Source organism: Spea bombifrons, chromosome 7 (genome assembly GCF_027358695.1).
Source record: "Spea bombifrons isolate aSpeBom1 chromosome 7, aSpeBom1.2.pri, whole genome shotgun sequence".
Classification (NCBI taxonomy): Eukaryota; Metazoa; Chordata; class Amphibia; order Anura; family Pelobatidae; genus Spea; species Spea bombifrons.
In genome coordinates, this window is record NC_071093.1 from 26,233,340 (window position 1) to 26,255,563 (window position 22,224).

A 22,224-nucleotide genomic window follows, 5' to 3' on the forward strand; every position below is an offset into this window, starting at 1 on the left:
GTGTTTGGAATTTAGAGTTTGTGTTTGCTGGTATTGAACCTTGGCTTGTCTAACTACTCTTCTGCCTATTGATTCTGTTCCTGTAGGCCAGGCTACAGCATCCATCCTCAAATATACCTGTAACATGAAAAGGTGGAGGAAAAAACAAAAATCCTCTGTTGAAAGATTTGTGGTTTATTGTGGAGATAAAGCTGCAGGAGAAGTGAGAGGTAAGCAAGGACAGGAGGGAGGTAGGATGTATGTATATGTGTGCGTGTGAGCAGAGATTTGTAATTATGCGTGTGAGCATGGATGTGTATTAGAATGAATATGTATATGTGTGTGAGGTGTGTGTTTACATGTGTGTGCCAGACTGTATATTGGAGGGAGGGCAAGGGGCAAATAAGGCACAGACAAGTTGTTGGGGGAGCAATGATGGCACAGACCAGTTGTTGAAGTTGGGGGGCCCTGGGCAATTTTCACTCCAGGGCCCTGATTTGGTCGTGGCCAGTTTAATGCAAAATTATACTAATATTTAATACACAATTTAGACACATCTAACAATGCAACAATAATTTTATTTGATTCAAAAATACAGTTAAATTATGCAAAGACGAATACCAAGAAATGTTATGTTACCATAACAAAATTAGACAGTCAACAATTATATTCTAATAACATTGTAATAACATATGTACTTAACTTCGGAGAGTATCAGCATATCAAACGACTCCTTTGATGTTCAGTTACCAAAATGGCTCTAGATACCAGGTTCATATAGAAGACTTTAAGGCAATCTTTTACTAGTTGTTTTCTAATTTTAGTTACAATACTAGGCACTAAACTAGTCCAAGCTTCTTGGCACTTAACTAGCCCAAGATGGAAGAGCAAACTTTCACAGCTCTCTTAGCTTCTGCCATGCTGCTTCCTTCTCCTCCTTCCAGTCTCCTCTGCTCCTCCCCCCTCTTCCTGGATACCCATTGTTCCTGGTATAGCCCACATGGCTTTTCATGTAGGCAGCCATTATTCATGGTCTTAGATAAACAAGACATGTGCACACCATCACTCACTCTCTAGTGCTACTTGGTGGTAGAGGTAATGCACTTCTTAAACAATAGAAATACCACAGTCAGGGGAGTGATTTATCCAAAGGGAGATACAGATATTGCATCTCTGACGTGAATCACTAATAATGGACGACGCAATCCATGTCCACTACAGGCCCTGTGGTTTCTAGTTACGCCCCTAAATCATACATCCCGCTGCTGTATTTGTTGTGTAAGAAAAAAATAAAAACATGATGAAAAATGTATATTTCAAAGTCGTTTGGAACTCACTGCTTTAAAAAAAGATGCATTTGTGCTTGCACTTTTGCTCATGATGTTAGCTTTTTAGGAAATTACTTTATGCCATGGAATTTATCATGTGTAAGTCTACACTTAAGTATAAATATCATAAATATCCTTAGGGTACATTTTAGTTTTAAGAAAATATATATTTACATGAACATACATCACATGCATTTTTCTATAAGGTAAAAGTACTTAAGACTTCATATCTTGCCCCCAATGCACACCCCCCCCCCCCCGGTACAGCTATCAATGAAAAGTTGAACTTAACTGATGAGAAGAAAAAAAAAATATGTAGTTTTCCATGGGGAAACTGAAAGTTATTGAAAATGTTTCGTCCTTCCAGTGGGCAAATTTGGCCAGACCACCAGCACTCATAGGGTTAAACCAAATAATTACACTCATTGGTGATAATAAACGGAGAGTAATACTGATAAACTAATCCAGCTCAGCTAAAAGTATCAAGATGACAGATTCCTTTTAAAGAAAATGTATTTGAGACTACCCTTTAATCGTGCATTATTGAATTGCAACAACTGCATTGGCACTATTTGGTACCTACCTGTATAGTAAAGGCTGTCAGAAGATATAATACAATATAGTGTGTTGCCATCCCTGAGCTTGTCCACTGTTAGGGTCCCTTTTTTCTTTTCTGAGAAGACAAAACAATGTGTTCATTGACAATTTAATGTTTCTTTGAACATCTTAACCCATATGGATCTGATATAACACACAATGCATCAAACATAAAATGAATATTACTATGTAAAAATGCTATAATTAAACAAATATTTAAAGTTGAGAACTAACACAGCAAGGTCTGAGATTGCCATCACCAACATTTAACAATAAAAGCAGTAAAATATTGTATAATCGATAAATCAATTTTATCACTTTATATGTGAAATTGTCATTTATATTTATATATTCTTTGTATTTTCATCCACTGCAAGTCCAAGCAGGTCCAAAGTGGCCACACCATCAGAAGACCAGTATATCATGCTAACATCACTATGGAATAGAACAGGTTCTGCATCCACAATTCAAGCCCGGGTGAACCATGAATATCCTACACAAGTACGTAAAAGCACTACTGGCAAATTATTTGGGAAACTAGCGGTCTCTGAAGCACTCCTTTGTCCTTTGTCAAAAAAGCAAGTCTAAATGTTTAGCATGGACTATACAGCACAACCAATTCACAGTGAAAAAATTTCCTTTTTTTAGTGTTGTTTAGTGACAAATCAAAATCTGAAATTCATGTTTGCAAGCATGTGGATTGGTGTATATGTGTGGATTAGTATATATGTGTGGATTGGTATATATGTGTGGTTTGGTGTATATGTGTGGATTGGTGTATATGTGTGGATTGGTGTATATGTGTGGATTGGTATATATGTGTGGATTGGTATATATGTGTGGATTAGTATATATGTATGGATTGGTGTATATGTGTGGATTAGTATATATGTGTGGTTTGGTGTATATGTGTGGATGAGTATGTGTGTGGATGAGTATGTGTGTGGATTGGTATATGTGTGGATTAGTAAGTGTGTGAGAGTGATGGGTGTTATGCTGTACCATTTCCAATGTCTTTTTCATGATCTAATTATGCTCTAAAAGTACATCATAACTCCCATCACTCTATACTGTTCCATACAGTGGCAGATCTGGGAGGCAGAGGCCTTGCACCCCCACCGCAGGACTCCTGAAAGGTAAGTGAACTTCAAAGAGGGAGAGGGTAGATAGTTAGGAGGGGGTAGATAGGGAGAAGGGAGTGAGACAGGGGAAAGGGGGTAGATAGGGAGAAGGGAGTGAGAAGGGGTAGATAGGGGAGAAGGGAGGGAGAAGGGGTAGATAGGTGAGAAGGGAGTGAGAAGGGGTAGATAGGGGAGAAGGGAGGGAGAAGGGGTAGATAGGGCAGAAGGGAGTGAGAAGGGGTAGATAGGGCAATCATACTCCTATCATGCCAAGTCTGCGAGTACATCCTGGAATCTGGAAATGCCTGGGCATGATAGGAATGTGATTGCTGTTCCGGGGCTCAGCTGTGAAGCGCGCACCACGGGAAGACGGACGCCTCCCGCTCCCACCGCAGATATTGGAAAGAGCTAATACTTAATTCTCTATTGTTATTATTTAAGCTCAATAGTTTGCATCTCTTGTTTCCCACAGTCCTCTGAAATGTCCCCTGGGTCCCACTGCCTTTCCTAAAATAATCTCTTTCTATTAATATGTTATATTGATGCATACTGTTGTGTATAGTCATTGTGTACCGAAAAAACGTCCTCTCCATGTTTAATATGCAGCGTTGGCACTTTGAGGTCTGTAACTTGTTTTGATGCACAAAAATGGGCACTCAGGCCCAAAAACGTTCGCCATCACTGCTATAGACTGCTGAGCTTAAAAAGCTGTCCTTTTAAAAAAGTCAGAAAACTGGCAACAAACACCAAATCTACCACCTACTTAGTTTGAATGAAAGTCAAATAACAATAAACAGAACCCACAAGGCTCCTATGGCAACAATAGCAAAGGACGTGGGGTGGAAACCTGACCATGTGAGAAAATATTACACCACCACCCAAGGAAATAGACTGAAATGCAAAGGAAATACATTGCCTGTGTTAAGATATTTCATGAGAGGAAATCCCCTTAACGAGGCTTGAACAAAGAAGATAAAGACACACTGAATACCAGAAAGAATTGCACAGAGTAAAGGAGATTACATGTATAGAATTTTGCAAAATAATTGAGTGGCTCAGGTCTGTAATGCCCATTGGCCACAAGCAGCCTTTTGTGCTTCCTACTAACTTTAAGTGATGCTTAGGTGCAGCCACCTCCTGGAAACACACAACCACACATTGTAATAGTCTAGTTGGGTGATGTAACATCATAGCATGACTGCACATGATTACAGACATGGTCCTTAAAGTGCCAGGGACAACTTTTGTCCCACTCCACTTCTCCTGCATATATATGTCTCCAAGTCAATTATTTATTCCACAGAAAGGGGAGTAGCATTAAGGCATGCACAATTCCTTCTAATTCCCCCCCACACACACACACACACACTAATGGCAATCTGGTGCTAGCCGCACCCTTTCACAAAGCCACCCGCCCTGGAGACATTTCCAGGTATGTATATAAGTAGTCTATATGAAGTGTGCCTCATCAGAAAATCCAGTATTTTGCATGTGAGTATATGCTTGCACTTCTGGAAGCTAGATGGGGAGGGCCGGCAACATTCAGTCCAGTTAGGTAGCCCAGTAACAAAGTAGTCCAAAACAAATATGGTAAGCAACATACTGACTGGACGCTATCCAGTGTAATAAACATTTCCCAGACAGACACTGCAAAAGGAATCCTGTCAGGTTTCTTTTTACATTAAATACATTGGTGGCTATATGTTGAATTGCAAGTAAAACACACAATATCTTTGGCTAACAGTGGTCCAAAATCTAAACATCACAGCCCTAGGCACACTTTAAGAATGGAGCAAAGCTAATAATATATATATATATATATATATATATATATATATATATATATATATCAAAGAAGCATTAATTGGATACTTTAAAATAAAGATACTAAATACAAATAACAACAGCTTAAAAAAGCGAAGAAATGAATATATAAACATTGTATGTGATGAAAAATACAAAACCTACCAGTTGCCTTGGTTCATTAGAATCGAATTTGGATGACAAACCATGCACATTTGCGAACTAAAATCTAAACCAAAGTGAAAAGAGAAAGAAACATTAATCTTCTTGCCTCAGACAAGCATTTAGAAGGATGGAGAAATATGAAATTTCAGCCTCGCAATTAACTACTAAAGCACACACAATCATGTTATGAAAGCAATAAAGAATTCCCATGCTGATTTTATAGTGGAACTCTGCAGCCTGTCATCCAACATTAGACTAGACATTACAGCACAATATACAGTATGTCTTAGATCAGTGATGGCGAACGTTTTTGGGCCTGAGTGCCCATTTTTGTGCATCAAAACAAGTTGCAGACCTCAAAGTGCCAACACTGCATATTAAACATGGAGAGGACGTTTTTTCAGTACAAAATGACTATACACAACAGTATCCATCAATTTGCCCATAGAACTTATTTGTCTGTTTTTTAAGCGTAGAAACATAGAATGTGTCAGCAGATAATAACTATTTGGTCCATCTATCTGCCCAAGCAGAAAAACACATGAAAAGAGGGTCTATTCATGAAAAGGATTTTATTAAATAACATTCGCATTTGCACTGAAATGATATCATAACAAAATTAAATGGGTCACTCATTCACTCTTTCATTTCACACAAATCAGTGACACATATCTGTGAATGCATTTTCCAAAATCATTCAAGCAATTCGTCCACACATTAATTCATTCTCTCATTCATACACAATTCATTCACACATTAATTAATTTACTCTCTGTCATTCACACAATTCATCCACACATTAATTCATTCTCTCAGTCATTCACACAATTCATCCACACATTAATTAATTCTCTCACTCATTCAAAAGGGTGACGAGTGGTTGCTGAAAAGGTATTCATGAGCGGCTGCTAGGCGCCTCTCTCTCTCCTTCCACACACCCCAAAGGCCAGCCCTGTCAGTCGGCAACCTGCCCGCGTGCTACAACTGAAGGCTTCGCATGCCCGTTGTGGCATGCGTGCCATAGGTTCACCATCGCTGTCCTAGATAAAGAAGTAGGTGTCAAAACACATATGGAAAAAACTACTGAATGATATGTACATCTAGGATCCCCACATACAAGTGACAAAATATCCAATGGATTGTCCAGCAAATATCTGTAAGAACTGAGGATTCTCCCTACAAAAAAAATAACATACAGGGACTTCATCCCGATTTAAAAGAAAAGAAGTAATATACAACATTGTAAAAAATGTGTTTAGCAATTTGATCGCAAGGTACAGGTCAAGGTTATTTCTACTGTTCCATATATTTTATTGCTAATTCTCATGGAATACATGTTTTTTTGATTGCTGTATCCTTTATTTTTTGCATGTACAACAGTCTTAAATTTTAAATAAAAGCATTGTTCAATGTTGCAGCACATGCTAGAGCTAACAGGAGTCTATTGAAATGGTTTGCACATTGATAGTTCATTACATATGTCACAGGAGGCCCCCTCCATACTAAGGTCCAGGTTAAGGTATGTATCTACTCTTAAGAAGATACTAGATCAAAATTAGACCACAGCTGATTTATTTTCCATGGCGACTAATTGTAATTACTGATGGAAACCATTTCTCCCTTTTACCTGGCATTAGGCTAATACATACATACTGAATGTTTGGGCACATCTATAGTCCTACTGTCTTGGAGCGTTCAATTACTTAGAAAAAGACAAGGATGTATTGAGTATAGTATAATTTCTAATGCTTAGAATTTAGCAGCAAAGCAAATCATGATCTTTTTCTGAAAAAAGTTTAAAGCTCGAGAAAATGTTCTTTTATGGATATGAAAGAGAAACCATCTAGTAATGGTTTTATAAGGATTCATTTTATGACAAATGCTATTTTAGTGAAGCTATTTCTCATGTATGTTTGCTTTTGGGCCTTAGAACATAAATTGCAAAACAGTTATGTTAAGGGCATATGTTTTCTGCTGAGTCTCTGCATTCAAATATCAGGAAAAAGAAGGAAGTTGTGCCTCAAAAATATAACATATTAATAGAAAGAGATTATTTTAGGAAAGGCAGTGGGACCCAGGGGACATTTCAGAGGACTGTGGGAAACAAGAGATGCAAACTATTGAGCTTAAATAATAACAACAGAGAATTAAGTATTAGTTCTTTCCAATATCTGTTCATTGAATATATGGCTGCCAACAGTCCAAATTTGCATAGACTTCCAGGGTTATATTCTTGCTTCTACCTGTCCTGACCACTGCCCCGATTATAAGAGTTGTAGGCAGGCTTTCTGTCTCTAGAAAAGACAGAATATCCATGCCATATTACTGCTCATGTGCACAGAAACATGTCATGACACAACCATATATTGTGCACAGACCTGTGGCTGTCACACAGTCAACATTAAACCAAAAGTGAACGTGTGCAAATAGTGTGAACACAAATATCAAACGTAACAAATGTAAATACTTCCTTAGTAAAACGCAGCCTGCGACGGATGCACTTCTCCCAAATGCCAAAACAAAAACTAATACACAATAGGCCGGATCAAGCATCATTGAAGAATACAAGTATATTTTCTCCTGAAGAAGCCTATTCTTGTGGGCGAAACATGTAGAGAGGATATTGAATTGATTAATTCCTATTGGACTTGTGGATTTATCTTGCCTGCATTTTATCCACACTTTATTCAGTGTGGCTCCTGTAAGTGTATACCTTAGCTGAGGAATGCCTCTGGTTCTTTGATAATACACCATTGGTGATATTTTGTGTCTTTATTAAAGTATTTACCGTATCTGCTCAATTATAAGACGACCCTGATTATAAGACAACCCCCCAAAATCTGAATATTACCGGTAGTTTATGAAAAAAAGCCTGAATATAAGACGACCCTATAGGAAAAAAGTTTTACCAGTAAATGTTAATTCATGTAAACTATGAACAATTTTTTTAATAAAAGCTATGATTGAGAAAAATATTTTGTTTTTATTTCTTTTTTTTTCAACCTGCCCCCCAGTTATGCTTTTTATACCCCCTATATGCCACTGTGCCCCATGATATGCCTTTTAACCCTCTAAATGCCACTGTGCCCCATGATATGCCTTTTGACCCCCTATGTGCCACTCTGCCTCCAGAATTGCCTTATACCCCTGGCATTTAGGGGGTTAAAAGGCATATTATGGGTCAGAGTGGCATATAGGGAGCTATAAGGCATTTCAGGAGGCAGAGTGGCGTATAGAGGGTTATAAGGCATTTCTGGAGGCAGAGTGGCATTAAGGGGGTTAAAAGGCATTTCACAGAGCACTCTGCCTCCAGAAATGCCTTATGCCCCCCCATTTAACACTCCCCCCCCCCTCCTCCAAACTTACTGGAGCATCTGAGTCCCCAGTGCGTAGTCCGGGCAGCGTGTAGAGCTGTACGCAATTCGAGTAGACAACTTCCACTGCAGCCGGGAGGAGGTGCGGTTAGCGGCGGGGGTTGTCTGCGTCCATCGCAGCATTGATGGACGCAGACCTTCCCCGGCTGTCAGAGATCACGGGGAACTCTGATCTCTGACAGCCGGGGACGGTCTGCTCGATGGACGCAGACAACCCCCGCCGCTAACCGCCCCTCCTCCCGGCTGCAGCGGAGGTTGTGTACGCAAATCGTGTACAGCTCTACACGCTGCTCGGTGCTTAGTCCGGGCAAGCTTGTCTTGGGACTTTCACCTCAAAGGAAATTATTTCTGCGCCTGCTGCTAACATTCTGCATGTGAGGACCAGTTTTCCTGCACATGTTGCTTGCACTTATTTTTTTCTCTTTTGGTTTTATACATTCCTGTGACATGTGGGACTGTAGAGCACTGTGATACGTGCATACCCACTAAATACTATACAGTCCTAAAGAAAATATAAAGAAGGCCCACTAAAATGGTGTGTTGTCCTAGTAACAACATACAGTTGTAAAGTTGTACAAATGAGGGAGAAAAGAGATTTACGCATATATTGGTCATTAAATTTGATCTGATCTTCAACTAAGTCAAGACAATAGACAAACTGTCATAATCATACGTGTATTAGGAAAATACATCTACAACATTGCGTGGAGATGGGTTCTCTCCCTTTTGAGCTACAGTGAAGGAAAAATGTATTTGACCACTCAAGGACCTTAATGTGCTCCTTCTTGAGACACTCCTTTGTTGTCTTGGCCGCGTGTCTTGGGTCATTGTCATGCTGGAATACCCATTTTCAATGCCCTGGCTGAGGGAAGGAGGTTCTCACCCACAATTTGACGGTACATGGTCCCATCCATCGTCCCTTTGATGCCGTGAATTTGTCCTGTTGGCAGAAAAACACCCCCAAAGCATAATGTTTCCACCTCTTAGTTTGATGGTGGGGACCGTATTATTGCGGTCATAGGCAGCATTCATCCTCCTCCTCCAAACACGGCAAGATGAGTTGATGCCAAATAGCTCGATTTTGGTATCATCTGACCACAACACTTTCACCCAGTTCTCCTCTGAATCATTCAGATGGTCAGTGGCAAACTTCAGATGGGCCTGTACATGTGCTTTCTTGAGCAGGGGGACCTTGTGGGCACTGCAGGATTTCAGTCCTTCATGGCGTAGTGTGTTACCAATTGTTTTCTTGGTGACTATGGTCCCAGCTGCCTTGAGATCATTGACAAGATCCTCCGGTGTAGTTCTGGGCTGATTTCTCACCGTTCTCATGATCATTGAAACGCCACAAGGTGAGATCTTGCATGGTTATTTTGTGTTTCTTCTATTTGCGAATAATCGCACCAACTGTTGTCACCTTCTCACCAAGCTGCTTTAAGATGGTCTTGTAGCCCATTCCAGCCTTGTGTAGGTCTACAATCTTGTCCCTGACATCCTTGGACAGATCTTTGGTCTTGGCCATGGTGGAGAGTTTGGAATCTGATTAATTGCTTCTGTGGACAGGTGTCTTTTATACAGGTAACAAGCTGAGATTAGGAGCACTCCCTTTAAGAGAGAGCGCCTAATCTCAGTTTTTTACCTGTATAAAAGACAGCTGAGAGCCAGACATCTTGCTGACTGATAGGGAATTAAATACTTATTTCATTTTATAACTCATTTGAAATGCGGTATTCTGGATTTTTTGTTGTTATTCTGTCTCTCACTGTTCAAATAAACTTACCATTAAAATGATGGACTGATCATGTCTTTGTCAGTGGGCAAACGTACAAAATCAGCAGGGGATCAAATAGTTTCCTATGCTGTATTTTATTGGCCTGCTTTCCTGAGCTCTCTCTTTCTCTGGCCTGCAAAATCAGTAATAACCTCACTTGTCTGACATCTACCAATTAAGCAGGTATTTAAACCCAGATCTCCCATAGTTTATTGTTGAGTTGTTCTAGCCCTACTTCTTGCAACCTGCCATTCATTTTGGATTATCCATTACCGGACCTGCTTGTGTTTTGACCTGCTGCCTGTTTTGACCCTTGGACTGACTTTCATATTTTGATATTACTAAACTGTCTGCACTCTGAACCTGGATCGTCTAATCTTGAGTATTGATTGCCGTTTAGTGGCTATTTTGGACTTTCCTGTGACCATTGTCCTGTGTTTTTTTTGCATGGTACGAAAAAAAAACTTATTTCAGTACATTTGTGACACAAACACAGTCTGTTTCAACTAATAACACAACCTCATGCTGACGAGTTCCATTAAGTATGAAACAGCTGTCCTTGAGTGGTGATCTGGCTACTGCACCTCTTACCCAAGTTTTGTCTTGTACAGCTGTCTTGTACAGAGGGGAATTACTTTCAAGGGATCCCTGTGTGAAGTGGATATAGAAGCAAAAGGTGATCATTGTTGACCTTATTTGCATGCACTTACCCAGAATCCCTTGTGGTTGTGGCAGCACCATACGATTTCTGAAGGAGAAAAACAAGCCTTCTGGCTTGTCTGGTGTCTCTAGATGAGTGTTTAATAATCCTTCTAATACCAACTAATAACACACAAATAATTATATGATTTAATGTCTTTAACCCTTTCCGACAGGACCTATTTTCTAATTTTGTAACCTTTGTGACAATGGCTGTTTTACATTTCTGCTGGGTTTGTGTTTACCTGTCATACCTTTTGCCTAGCCATAGATTGGATGTAAACTGGTGCTCCAGTAGGAGCAGATGGAAGGCTTTCTAATGATGCCCATTAGCATTGTGAGTGCCCAGAATGTAAGAAATTCTGGCACATCAATACGGGTCCATGGTTGCTTTGACAAAAAAATTAGGACTAGTAGAATGGAACTGCTGGGTGTAAAGTATAGATAGGGAGACAATGTCCCGTAAGAGATCATCTCCCAGAGAAAGTTGCACAAACTGGGGGGTTAATCATTTTACATCAATATTAATGCCAGGAATTGCAGTAACGGGTAAGAAGGCATAACCCTCCTCAGTGCTATACCTGTGTTGCATTATGATAAAATAAGTTTAGGGAAAAACCAGCTGAGATTGTTGATCGCTCCCTAAGCTCCTTTCAGCTGTATTCAATTTGGCGAATGCAAATCGCTCCGGAGAGCCATCACTTGGCACCCTTGCATATTTAGTTGTTGTTAAATACTTTAATATCGAGGCATTGCAGCAACAACCCGTTAATGAGCATACAATGTAAACACAGTGCAGGCTAATTGAAGTTATTATGATTATCTTTTATTTATATAGTGCCAACACATTACACAGCTCTTACAGTAAACACATTCAAGTGGTATGACAAAACTATAATTGACTGGGTAAGATATATATTAGATAAGAGGGAACTGCTCACAAGCTTACAGTGCCTGTTGTAGAAGATCATTTTTACATGAAAGAGCTAATAGTGTGAAGAAGGCATGTTGGTGTAAGGGTTCATTCTTTAGGAAAGGGTAAATAGGATATTTTTCAGTTGTTCTCTGTATAAATGTCTAACAGGAGCTTTAGTTCAACATGATGTCATGTACATACCAGGGAACTTGTGGGCTCTGGCTATCTGGAGCCTACCCTTGAGGGACATGGTCAAGACTACCCACTGATGTCAGTGGGTGATCCCGCTGACGTCGGTGGGCATTCCCGGTGACATCGCAGGCAGCACTCCCAATTAAAGAGGAATTTTGAGGGTCTCCCAGTGCAAGATGGGACGTAAGCATAATCTGTCCCATTCTTCTCTTAGCTGATTATTATAATCTAAATGCATGATTTCATCCATGTGAGTGAATGTGTCATCTCTGTTTACTCAAACTCGTTAACCTCTGCCTGCCCACACAGGTATGTGCAGTCCTGAGTTAAAACTGCAGTCAACTAACCTTAAGTGCAACCAATGGAGGTATTGGTAAGAGTTGCCCTGCCTTATGATTAAAAAAAACTATTTTATTTTTCTATTCATAAAAAGTATTGCATAATGTAAACCACGCTTAAAACAAAAAAGAAGATTGGACTTGCTGATGCTGTCTTGCATAAAGCTGGAAAGGGTTACAAATGCTTTTCTATTTTTCTGTGTGATAGTGCTGCAAAAGGTCTCTATAGCAACAGAGCAAGGTTTTGCTCTTATAGGTAGTTTAGAACTGTACATAACTCTGTTGTGCTGCGGTTTGAAGTTTTAGCAGATAGCGAGTTAAGCATTCTTTGTTAGGTATTTAAGGAGCAATGATAAATGGCCAGTACCTCCTGAAACAGCTGCATTTTACTGGTTTTTGGCATGGGCAAATGGCCCAAAAACGATTCTGACTGATTTTTCGGTTTGTTTTTGGCCAATTAATTTATATTCCTTGCCCATTCGGTTCGCCTGAAAATTGGGGCGCATTTTTAATTCGGGAACTTAATTTGTTGTCCAGTGCCCACATTCACTTTCATTCTCTCAATTGGGGGAGAGATTGTCACCGAAAGCCCCACCATTTTGGTGTAAGGTGAACTTCCGCCAAAATCATGGCCCATTCATGACGTCCTCTGCTCCAATTGGAGGTTCAAGAGAGAGAATGTCACTGGAAGCGCCGCCATTTTGATGTAAAGTTTACGCCTGGTTATGTCTGCAGAGATAGAAGATAAAGGAAATGAAGGACAGAAGGTAGAAGAGAGAAGATGAAGAACAAGAAGATGTGGAAGCGGAAGTTGTCAGCAGTGGCGGAAGTGGTCATCAGAGTAGGTAGGGAAACATTCAGAGAGCAAGAAAGAGAGAGTGAATGAGCTTTTTCCTCATCATGGTGTGTTGCCTCAGTGTCTGGACAGCTTGCTATCATTGATGTAAAAATTAACTTTCAAGTTGATTAAGGTATTTTTCAGATTAACCTAAGGCTATCTGTTTGCCAATTAAAGCTCAACAGAAGTTAGGTGATGCAACAGGACAGTGACCCCAAAGTTTAGGAGCAAATCTACAAAAGAATGGTTTCAACAGAAGAATATACTCCTTCTGGAGTGGCCCAATCCAACAGAAACACTGTCACTTCACCTCAAGATAGCGATTCACACCAGACATCCCAAAATATTACTAAACTGTGTCACCCAGGCGGTGGTCCGCCGCCAGGGCTGGACTTCTGACAGTATAGCAAGGTTTGCTCCTCCACCACGTTCTCAGGATCAACCCCCATCCTGCGTTCCACTCTATCTGGTGGATCCTCCTGCAGCATCATCCACCGAGATGTCTTGCTCTCTAATCCTTGCCATCTGATGGTCATACCTGTGCTTGTCATAGTGTATCCTATCCTAGCATGTAGCATTGATCTTGTGTTTGACTCTAGTCTTTTATACGACTACCCTGAACTCTGGCTTCTTGACTAGGTCTTCTCTCGACCACCCTGCACATGCAGAGCATCACTAGAAAGTCCCATGGCCACTACAACTCACAAGGCTCAACCCCAGGGGGGAACTGATTAGAGGGCAAAGAACTCTTCTTTTCTTTTTTGGGGACACAGTGTCCTACCCTGCACCAGAGTCTGCTATGATACGCTGAGAGTGACAAACTGAAACCAAACCTCCTCCTCACCATTGTGCAGTTCTGATTCACAACTACAGGAAATTGGGTTGAGGTCATTGCATCCAAGGGTTTGCATACTTTCCTGCAAAGTGAATATTTACACAGAGAATATTTTTGCATTCTAATATATAACAATAAGCATTAAAGATTAACAAACATCTCTCTAGGATGTTAAGATGGCAGAATGTTTTTTGACTACTAAGAAAACAATTAAGCAAACTTTACTTGTATTAAAAGTAAGCTCTGAACAATCATTTCCTTAAGAGTTTTGTATAGAAAGACCCTTTACTGATCTGCCAATACTCGCTTTCAACTGCTGCTTCCCTGTGTCCATATTGTGTCTTATATTTTGAGAAACAGCAGATTTCTGCATGAATATAAAGCGTTACTTAAAGAAAAATCAATGAGGTAAAATTTTTAATGATTAAAAAATATTTTGAAGGACATATAATTGTTAAAAATAAGTAATTAACCGAGGTTCTTTAGCCTGTACCAACCAAAAGATATTGGTCCAAATGTACATAACTGGCTTAACACTGGCTTAATAAAATATATAAATATATACATAAGTAACAAATGCAACATTGGCAGATTATATTTTCAATAACAGAAAGTAAAGTAAATATTTGGACTAAGCAATGAATCACTAGGAATACTGCACCAATAATATTACACAACTAGTAAATACTGCAATAAGATAACAGAATTTAACAGTAAATCAGGGGATAATGATATAGATGTACCACCTTTAAAATCCCTATGAGAGATTTAACTTAATTACCAGCTAATACCATATTTCCAACCAACCTGATGTTTTCCACATATAACTTATTTGTTTATTGACAACCTAAATGCTTCCTGTGAAGGCAGCGTCTCGTTTTCTGCTTATGACACAGCTGAAATGTGTAACGTAATACATCCAGGGCAGGATGTTTCCTTTGCAAAGGGATTTAGAAAAATGAAGACACTGATCAAATACACTGCAGATCATGTTAAGCATAGATCAATGGAACAATAAAAATAAACATGCTCTTTATTTATGCAGTGAAATATTTACTATATTAAATGTTAAGGGCAAAGCATCACAGGAATGACCAAACATTGTGTCAATTAATGGGAGAAAATGATAGCAAAGGACTATTATTATTGTTTTATATAGCGCCATCATATCCTGCAGTGCTGTACAATGGGTAAACATGACATAACAAGCAGTAAATCACATAACAATTGGTAAGGAGGGCCCTGTTCAAAAGAGCTTACAATCTAGAATGCATGATACAAAAGAGCCCTGTTCAAAAGAGCTTGCAATCTAGAATACATGATACAAAGTTGCCAAACAATTTACAAATTTATAGTGGCAACATTTTAAGCTATATTGTTTATACTCATTAACTAGCATTTCTATATATATATATATATATATATATATATATATATATATATATATATATATATATATACAGACATTAAAGGTATTTAAAACATTTTTTGGGGGGAAAATGTCTCGGTATGAAAAAGCCTAGTTAGATGTGCCCTTAGATTTTGTTTGCTCTGGGAGAAGCAGCTAACTCGTTGAAGTCATGTTACCAGGGGACTAAACTGAAATAAGACTTGACTGAGGCAGAACATCTTATCTCCTAGACCTTACTAAGTCATCTCAGGGGTATATGTTACTGCTCAAAGAACTTTATTCATGCATGCTTTCTGTGTTCTATACAACTGCTTTAATTTGGCCAGTACTTTGTCTGTTAATTGTCTCCTCTTCTCTTTACAAGCAGCTTTCATGGTAATAATTTTGGTGAGCACTGCATATTTTTTTTTATCAGTAAAGGTAATCAAAGTAGAACTCTGAGGATTACAAGGTTCTGTTATTGTACTGAAAGCAGCTGTTTTTCTTGGAACCTATTTTAATAATACTCAGCTTTAATATTAGATCATGATGATGTTTAGTCTGTGTACAGTATTTCTTTATGTGCATTTGGTAGTTAATAAAACAGTGCGTTTATTTTATGAAATTCCTGAAAGTCTTTTATAGAGCTTATTTGGAGTTAAATTTTCTCTGCATACCTTAAGGAGTCGAATGAGACAAAAGCTCATGGGATGGTATGTCGTTTTGCGGCTGATTTAAAGGTCGGCAACAGGGTAGAGATTTCAGGTGGAACAACTCAAATGGCAAATGATTTAAGTAAATGATTTAGAAGAATGGTCGGGAGTCTGGCGTGCAGTTTGTTGATAAATGTAAAATAATGCACTTGAGATGGTAAAAATCCCAAGGTAGAATATTGGGAGCATGTCTCTGTAAGCAAAAAATCAATAAAGCATCTGAGAAAGCAAGCAGGATGCTGACTGATATGGGGTTTAAACCCCCTTACGACAAAAAAAAAAAATAGGCAGACTAGATGGGTTGAAAGGTTCTTATCTGCCATCAAATTATATGTTTCTAAGCGTGACCTGTTATTCTTAATAATATCTCCCTTGCATGGGTTTAACACTAATTTAGTGAATTTAGTGAAAAAGAAAAGATACCTCTAAAGGTAGCATTTCTCATCCCTTCTGTAATGTGTGTTGGGAATAATGATCTAGACCCACATGGTTTCTCTTGTCTACAATTACCCAAGGGGTCTACAGCAGCACTCAACCTAAATACATATATATATAATAACCATGATTAGTAAAAACAAAACCGGAGAAGCGGTGCTTTACCTGATAATTTCCAGGTCAAACCCGGAGAGTTCCCAGGTATGCTAATTGTGTTTGTTTCTAATATAAATATAATAATAATAACAGTGAAGCTCAGACATGGTTCTTCACAAACAGTAATACATGTTTACACAATAAGAAATTAGATCACATGTGATATTTGATACAATCATTTAGTTTCCCATCTCAAATAAAGATGACTGGTAAAGATCTGGGGGACAAATATTATCATTATACTGGTGTCTTAGTGGGTTTTCTGTACTGTTTGTGCCATACATATATATGTGTGTGTATATATATATATATATATGTGTATATATATATATATATATATATATATATACTTATTATGATAAATACAATAAAGATTCATGGTTCATGAAGTCAGCAGTCATAGTCTTTGCATGTTGGCAGCTGATCTATTGTTAGATAAATGTATCTGCATGATGACAAGCTGATCTATTTTTATTATGTATTGATTTACACAGCACAATAATATCCAACAGCATTGTTCAATGAGCCCTGCTGATATGCATAGATCATACATCGTAACATAACTGATTCTAAACCTCACCCATAAAAAACACACATTTATGAAGCGTAATGGGAGCTGGGGGTCCAAAATGCAGATGTACCAGCGGTGCAAAAAAGGTTGTCATATTTGTGGAAATGACTTGAGTATCATTTGCCAAGCATGACACACTTGTGAAAATGTAAATTAACCCCATAAATTGTGTATGTTTAGTATGATTAAAGATGCTTACCTTTAATTATTTTTGTATTGTTATTCAAAAGATGGGACAGTTAAACACATAATCATATACATGCAGATTTGAAATAACCATTTTTTAGAGGAAAAAGAGAGAAAGGAAATGGCGCAGTGGGCATAGAGGGATTAGGAGAAGTAGGTAAAGAGTAAAGTGACGTGCTAGACAAAAGAGGAGTGAAAGATATTAAATGTTCCAAGTAAAAGGGGATAATAACATTTCATCTTAGACCCAATTATTATTATTATTTATTGTTTTATATAGCGCAATCAAATTCCGTAGCACTGTACAATGGGTATTTAGCATCATCTTTGAGCAAACTATCTCTATGTCATAAAACTAAATCCAAAAAACAATGTTCCAAAGATGGCCACTGACAGATTAGTTGCTTACCTTTTAATGTTTTGTACAGAACCCTATATGGGCTTCAAGTGAGACCTACGTGCGTGTACCATTACATATTTGATAAATTTACTAAAGGTGGTTGGTTGCTTTTAAAAGAACATTAAATTTAGTTTCACACATGCAGCCAAATTATATACATATATTTACTTAAACTAGGCATTTAGCTTAATTTATCCTGAAAGAAAAGGTTTCCCTGGATAAAGTGTAAGGTGGTTATAAGGATGTGACCCAAATTTAACTAAATGGCAAAACTACAAAAATTAGCCTCCCAGGGGTAAAAAAAAAGCATCTGACCCCTGGCAGTCCTGTCTATAACTGAGTGTAGGAGCCCTTTGCAAAGTAGCCACTTAGGGAGTGACCCACAATAACCTTGATTTAGCTACCACATTGAATTTGGTTTAATTATCATAATTTTTGCACACTTATAAGGGTTATCTTAAGGAATACCCAGTCTCAACTTGGAATCCAATTGGTATTAAATTTGACGCCAAATTAATTTAAAAATATACATGGATATATTTTTATTTAGTTGCAATGCATACATAAGTTGCCAGTCAAAAAGGAATACCGTATATCCTAGATATATCCACAGATCACATACAATACAATGCCGCTGAAAAATCAAAACCCAAGCAATCGATATATATGTATGCTGTGAGCAGGGAAGTTGCTATAGGTGGAGTAAGGGGACTAGACTGGAGTAAGGTGAGGACCACAAGTATTTTGATGGGGAGCCATAAATGGGCATCTTAAGGCTCAAGTATGCTTCGGACCTAAGTCTCTGTGGTTGTCCACTGCTTTGTACTTCAGCCCCTTCAAGCACCATGCTTCCACCTGTCCTACACCCAGACACCCTGGTAACCAAGGCACCAAGCAGGATCACATAACACACAAGATGCATTGAACACAGAGTTCTGCTTGAGGTAATGGAGGGGGCTGCACTGACAAAAGATGAAGGGAAGGTGGATGAGTGTGTGTATGTATGTATGTATGGTTGTAAGCATTTAGTGTTGACAGTGTGTGCATGGTCTACGTGTATGTGTATGGTGTTAGAGTTTGTTATGGTGTTAGCGTCATGATATGATGTTAGATGTGTACACATTAGTATATGGTGTAAGCTTGAGTGTGTGTGTACAAGTACCACTGTTTTGATATGAGGAAGGACTCAAGAGGCAGGCAAGTTGGAAAGCAGCTGAGTAAAAGTAGATAAGGCTTAGGGAAAATGTCTTCTTTCTTTAGTTGGGATCGTTTTACATATGTCATATACATGTCATATATTAAGGAAATAAATATTTAATAATATTTATTATTACATGCACGTTTACAAAAAGGAGTCTGAGAACAAGTAGGTAAAAATGTTGGCGTGTCATAGTTACAAAGCAACGGATTGATCCATACAATTATGTACAATTAGGGTCCATAATAGAAACAATAAATATAGCAGGTTTCAGTAAAGAGACAATGCATATAGCAGGCTCCATAATAGAAACAATGAATACGGCTATGCCACCAATATCTGTTAAATAAAGTAAAAAAAATACCAAGGTGTAAATGGTATTCAACAAGTACAGGAGAAAATTGGAAATACTCCAGCTCAAAAAAGGGGGGGGTACAAATGCACCTTGGTCAAATGTGAAACAGACACAGTTTAATTAAGACAACCCAATCACAGCATAAGTCTGATATGAGGCAGAGGAGTCTGCATAAAGGGGGTCAGGGTTCCCTTCGCCCTGTAGGAGATGGCACCAGGAATTTGAGCCCAGCTCAGCCATCTCAGTCCAAATTGAAAATACAGCACCCTGACCATGATGTCTAAATCATAGGGTCCCGCTGGTTAAAGTATTGAATAGTGACCTTTTTTTTGTCCCATTCAATGTTTATCATATATATATATATATATATATTGTTCATTGTGAAGTAGTTGTTGGGCAACATCTATTTATTCACTAAAGCAAGAGTTTATAGTAGGGTCTGAATATCTGAGAGCTTCAGTTCCGACATCCGACTTCATTATGCATTATGAATGACCAACCTCAGCGACCTTCATACACCCTTTATAATGCATAGTTTAATCAGTGATTTTATAAATACTATACTTTAAGAAAGGGCAGATGAACCTCTCTCTTAGGAACTACATACTAGAGTTGGTCCTTTGTAGTATATAACAGTGCACTGCTACTTGAATAAATTCCTGTCATAAATTTCAGCAACATCGGGGGGTGTTTCCTTTTAAGTGCTCTATATTTACCATCATAATTACCCCAGTTTTAAAATGATAAACCACAGTCTGCTAGGTGTTTGTCTTCATTATTTTCCTTTGCCTGCTAAACAAACACAAATCATGGCATGTCAAACCAAATTAATCTAATTGTGTGAGTAAAAACACAGGCCACAGTAAACGTGATCTTAGATTTCAAAATATAAAATAATATGGTGTCATTCAGGAAATCACTGTGCAAATTAAATTAGATAAACACAGGAACACTGATTGTATTCAGATATAAAACTGACTCAAATATGGGGGTACAGTTGCCATTAAAGGGAATCTATAGTACAAAATAATGTTTTAAATTACCACAGCCATTCTATTTGAGTTGTACAGCCAAACTATTGAAATATATATTGGCTTACCAAAATACAACTAAACAGGGATATTTTCCTCAGGGAACACGGAAACCGTTGTCTTTCATGAAAACCAATTTTTTTTCTCTCCAGCAGCTGCCTTCGTTCTCAAATTAGACACCTTCCAGATTTTGGAAGTGAACATACACACACCCAATGTATTCCTAATTGGCAACTGGGTTTAGGGTTTAATCTGACTAACATCTTGGGATGGCATTTGACCTGGAGACTCCTAGAGAAGCAATGCTTCCCTCGTGTCTCAGGGTCATATCTCTCTCTCTTTCTCTCTCTCTCTCTCTCTCTCCACGTAAGGCTGCCTGGAGCTAGCTATGCCCCCTAATGAGAGCGCCATAGACTCCCCTGGGAAGCTTCCAGGCATGCTAATGTGCCAAAACAAGAAAAGACCATGCAGCTCTTCTTTGTTCTTAAGACACTTTGCATGGATAAGGCAATCTGGGGATGTCTCAAGCATATTGAGAGTCCATAATTCTACTCAAATACTTATTTATCAAGAGCTCAAAATTATAATATTCAAACAAGCTTGACAGCTTACCATTTACATCAAACAACAACTGCAATATATTAGAAAAACAAGATATTCATACTTATCTCAACACCGCAACCTCCACAATCCAAAAGGAAGCATTATTAAAATTTTACTTCATGAAGTGCAGTGTATGCAAACATAGTAATGGAGATTGTGCTACAAAATACTATAGATCATTTTGCGGTGGAAACGGGAAGTCAAAATCAAAAGGATCCGATTTTTTAAAAAATAAAACAGTTTCAAGCATGCAGCCACATAATGCTAAGACACACGTTGTTGTGATTTAACTGCTTCTGTTTGCAGCAGAAGCTTATTTGGGTTAGTCCTTCATAACCGAAACTCTCCTGCTTTAATAAACTCTTCACAGTGAAGTGCTGTGACTACATTTACTCCCACTTTGATCTTTCTAGCAATATTCTTTATGTTGTCATAGCAGCAGATGCAGAGAGGGGAAAAGAAATTGAGACTAGTGCGTCCAAGTCTAATTTTTTAGCTCATATGATATAGAGGTGCATGCACTAACTCGCATGTGGTAAGATGCATTGGAGTCCAAGCAAAATGGGCTCCAATAATAATTTTACTGATGGCATATGATTGCTTCTTGTCCCCTTAAAATTATTGTCTATGCTACCTTTCCAGAATTAATACTTCATTTATTTCATTCACTTCTTGCCCACTGGTCTAGCTAAGCATTGTGTGGACTTGGTTTGCTTATTACAGACATGGTTATCTTTTGTCTTTAATTTGTGGTTCCCCAAAACATTTCTTAGTTAAGTAGAAATCTGTTCTCATATACATAGACATTGGACATGCTAAGGTGTCAGTGCGCGTAAGGTGTGTGAGGGTAAGAGTCTTCAATATTTAACGTAATGGGGGGATGACAGTAGCTGCACCAGCTGGCAAGTATCTTTCACACTTGCATGGGTAACACACCTTCTTCACATAAATATCAGCATGTCCCAAACTGACACAACTGTCCTGGAAACGTCCTACCCCAAACTGCTAAACACAACCCCTAAAACAAGTGTGCCTCTAACATCAGGATAAGCTTAAATGTGCGGATGGTGAAAGTATGCACAGCAGATTTCAGCTCAAAGAGTGTCATTTACAGGTAGCACAAATAAACCTGCATACCAAGGCCCCTGTCCAAGGTGCTGAAATTAATCTCATTTTCCTAAACGTACTTTTCTTCCCCCAATGCAAAAGGAATGCCACCCTTTCTTACAC

The 22,224-nt window shown here is 38.5% G+C and overlaps 1 protein-coding gene across 2 annotated transcripts in view; it reads right to left on the minus strand.

Annotated features, from left to right (window-relative positions):
- CALCRL (calcitonin receptor like receptor) overlaps positions 1-22,224 on the minus strand; it is a 72,156-nt gene that overhangs the window by 45,506 nt on the left and 4,426 nt on the right. The window contains exons 2-3 of one of the 2 annotated variants that reach the window (XM_053470686.1): positions 4,994-5,057; positions 1,891-1,980 (exon numbers count right to left, since the gene is read on the minus strand). In XM_053470686.1, the coding sequence (XP_053326661.1) occupies positions 1,891-1,941 (51 nt within the window). In that variant the 5' untranslated portion in view covers positions 1,942-1,980; positions 4,994-5,057. The remainder of the gene's footprint in view (positions 1-1,890; positions 1,981-4,993; positions 5,058-22,224) is intronic. The other variant, XM_053470685.1, reaches the window with a different exon arrangement.